At 58.7% G+C, this 2341-nt stretch overlaps 1 protein-coding gene across 1 annotated transcript in view; it reads left to right on the top strand.

The window, feature by feature from the left end:
* Clpp (caseinolytic mitochondrial matrix peptidase proteolytic subunit) overlaps positions 1 to 1074 on the top strand; it is an 8515-nt gene extending 7441 nt beyond the window's left edge. Inside the window, exon 6 of the mRNA XM_005405726.2 lies at positions 733 to 1074. Coding sequence (XP_005405783.1) covers positions 733 to 902 — 170 coding nt within the window. The 3' untranslated portion in view covers positions 903 to 1074. The remainder of the gene's footprint in view (positions 1 to 732) is intronic.
* Positions 1075 to 2341: the final 1267 nt, after the last annotated feature.

Raw genomic sequence — 2341 nt, 5'->3', positions numbered from 1 at the left:
CCCGGCAACCAGTCCTGGGCAGTTCAGCAGAAATAGTAAGGGCTGGTGTAACTCAGCGGGAGACACTAACTTAGTATGTGCGGCCCTCGGTTCCATCCCTAGCACTGCTTTAAAAAAAAAAAAGCTATTTTACTGATGGGGAAACTGAGGCGCAGAGACAGTAAGGCCATTGTGGCAGGAGGAAGAATTGGCAGAATGAAGATCTGTCTCCGCTCAGGCTGCAGAAACGAAATACCACAGGCGGGGTCGCCCAAACATTTGATCTCACGTTTCTGGAGGCTGGAAGCCGGCGTCGGGGGCTGACGGGGCTGGCGCTGTGAGGCACCTGCTGGCTTGCAGGTGGCTGCCTGTCTCTGCGCCCTCACACGGTCTCCTCAGCCCACGGGGTAGTCTTCCCCTTCTGAGCAGGGCACCAGCACCATCACGGCTTAGACTTCGTGTGACCCTCGTGACCCCAGGCCCCACCTCCAAGGACCGCACCCCTTGGGAGGTAGGGCTTGCAGGTGCCAAGCCTGGCCTGGTCTCTGCTTTTTTCTTTTTTTAGAGACAGGGCCTCACTGTGTTGTTCAGGTTGGCGGTGAACTCACTATGTAGCCCAGACTGGTCTTGAACTCCTGGTGCTTCTCCTGCCTCAGCCTCCCGAGTGCTGGGATCACAGGTGTGTGCCACTATACCTGGCTTTCGGTCTCTGCTTTTACTGCCATGTGTTCTGCCTCTGCTTCCCCCCACCAGAGTCGGCGATGGAGAGGGACCGCTACATGAGCCCCATGGAGGCCCAGGAGTTTGGCATCCTGGACAAGGTGCTGGTCCACCCGCCCCAGGACGGTGAGGACGAGCCGGAACTGGTGCAGAAGGAGCCCACGGTCGCGCCCACAGAGCCTCCTGCGCCGGCCAGCACCTGAGAGCCAGACCACCTCTCCGGGGAACTGGGGGCTGGGCTGCAGCCCTGCTGGCCCCTTGCTGCTGAGCTGGCAGGGGCCCTCGAGGAACTGTGGGGGTGCCCGGGCAGGCGGGGCAGCCTGGCTGAGACACTGTGATTTAAATTAAATCTTTGCAGGGCTTGTTCTGCACCTGCGGCGCCTCCGCTTGCTGCTGCGTTTCAGCAGGGAGAGGTGTGGGTTCCCAGACCCGAGCACCACCCCTTCCTTCAGCCAACGCCCCAGAGCACAGCTGCGTCCCAGGCGGCGACACCGAAAACCTCACAGCTGGGTGCAAGGGTGCGCCGTCCTGTGGGTGGATAGTGGGAACGTCCGGAAGGAGCCAGGCGGGTGAGGGTCTTATGGCGCAGGTGTTGTGGTCACGGGGGGCTGCACTGACAGGGTGATGGGCACAGGTGATAGGCTAGGACCTCAGGAGTCGGGGGCATCCAAGTTGGTACACAAGGGAAACAGCAGTCCAGGCAGTGGGCACAGCCAGTGCAAAGGGACTGCAGCAGGCCTTTGCCCAGTGGGGGCGGGAGGGCATGAGGGGTGGAGACTGGGCCAGCGTGGAAGGGCTGAGGGGGTGCTGGAGTTAGAGATCGTGTTAAGGAGGGAAGCGAGCCATGCAGCGCTTTGAGGAGAAGGACTCTAGCCCTGGTCTGCTGTTGAGATGTGAGATAAAACAGTCTGTAGAACCAAGTTGTCATGTTATCCCAGCACTCTGGGAGGCTGGGGAAGGAGGATCACAAGTTTGAGCCCCACCTGGGGAATTTAGTGAGATCCTGGCTTAAATGAAAAAGGGCTGGGGATGTAACTCAGTGCAAAGGCCCTGGGTTCCATCCCCAGTGCTGCCAAGAGAAACCAAGCTACTGGCCAGGCATGGTGGCACTTGCCTGTAATCCCAGCCCCTGGGAGGCTGAGGCAGGAAGATCGTGTGAATTCAAGGCCAGCCTAAACTACATAGTGGGACCTTGTCTCAAAACCAGAAGCTAGGCTGTTGGTGCAACACAGCTAGGCAAGTGGAGAGCTATTTCCTGCAGTGTGGAGCTGAAGGGGAACAGGAGGTTGGCATGGGTCAGAAGCAATTTAAGATGCATCCTGCTTTTCCCATATGGTGGCAGGAGCACAGTCAAATGAAAATGCTAGCTCCATGGGCGTGTGGATGCATCCATGATCACACAGACCTGTCTGCTGGAGGGGCCCCGTGGCTGCCTCTGTGGCCTTAAATCACAGCTGGTTTGAGGCTCGGGGCCCAAAACCAGGCTGCAGTGGTCCAGAAGGAATCAGAAGGAAACAAACCAGCAAGAGAGAAGGCTGCGGCTGGAAGTGGTGGCGCACGCCTGTAATCCCAGCACTCGGGAGGCTGAGGCAGGAGGATCATTGAGAGCTCGAGACCAGCCTGGGCTACAAAGTGAGCTCAA

This window comes from Chinchilla lanigera, unplaced genomic scaffold, assembly GCF_000276665.1.
Source record: "Chinchilla lanigera isolate Chin_1 unplaced genomic scaffold, ChiLan1.0 scaffold00094, whole genome shotgun sequence".
In the NCBI taxonomy this organism is placed as follows: Eukaryota; Metazoa; Chordata; class Mammalia; order Rodentia; family Chinchillidae; genus Chinchilla; species Chinchilla lanigera.
The sequence above is the reverse complement of the archived record's forward strand: the minus strand, read 5'-3'. Positions and strand labels throughout refer to the sequence as shown.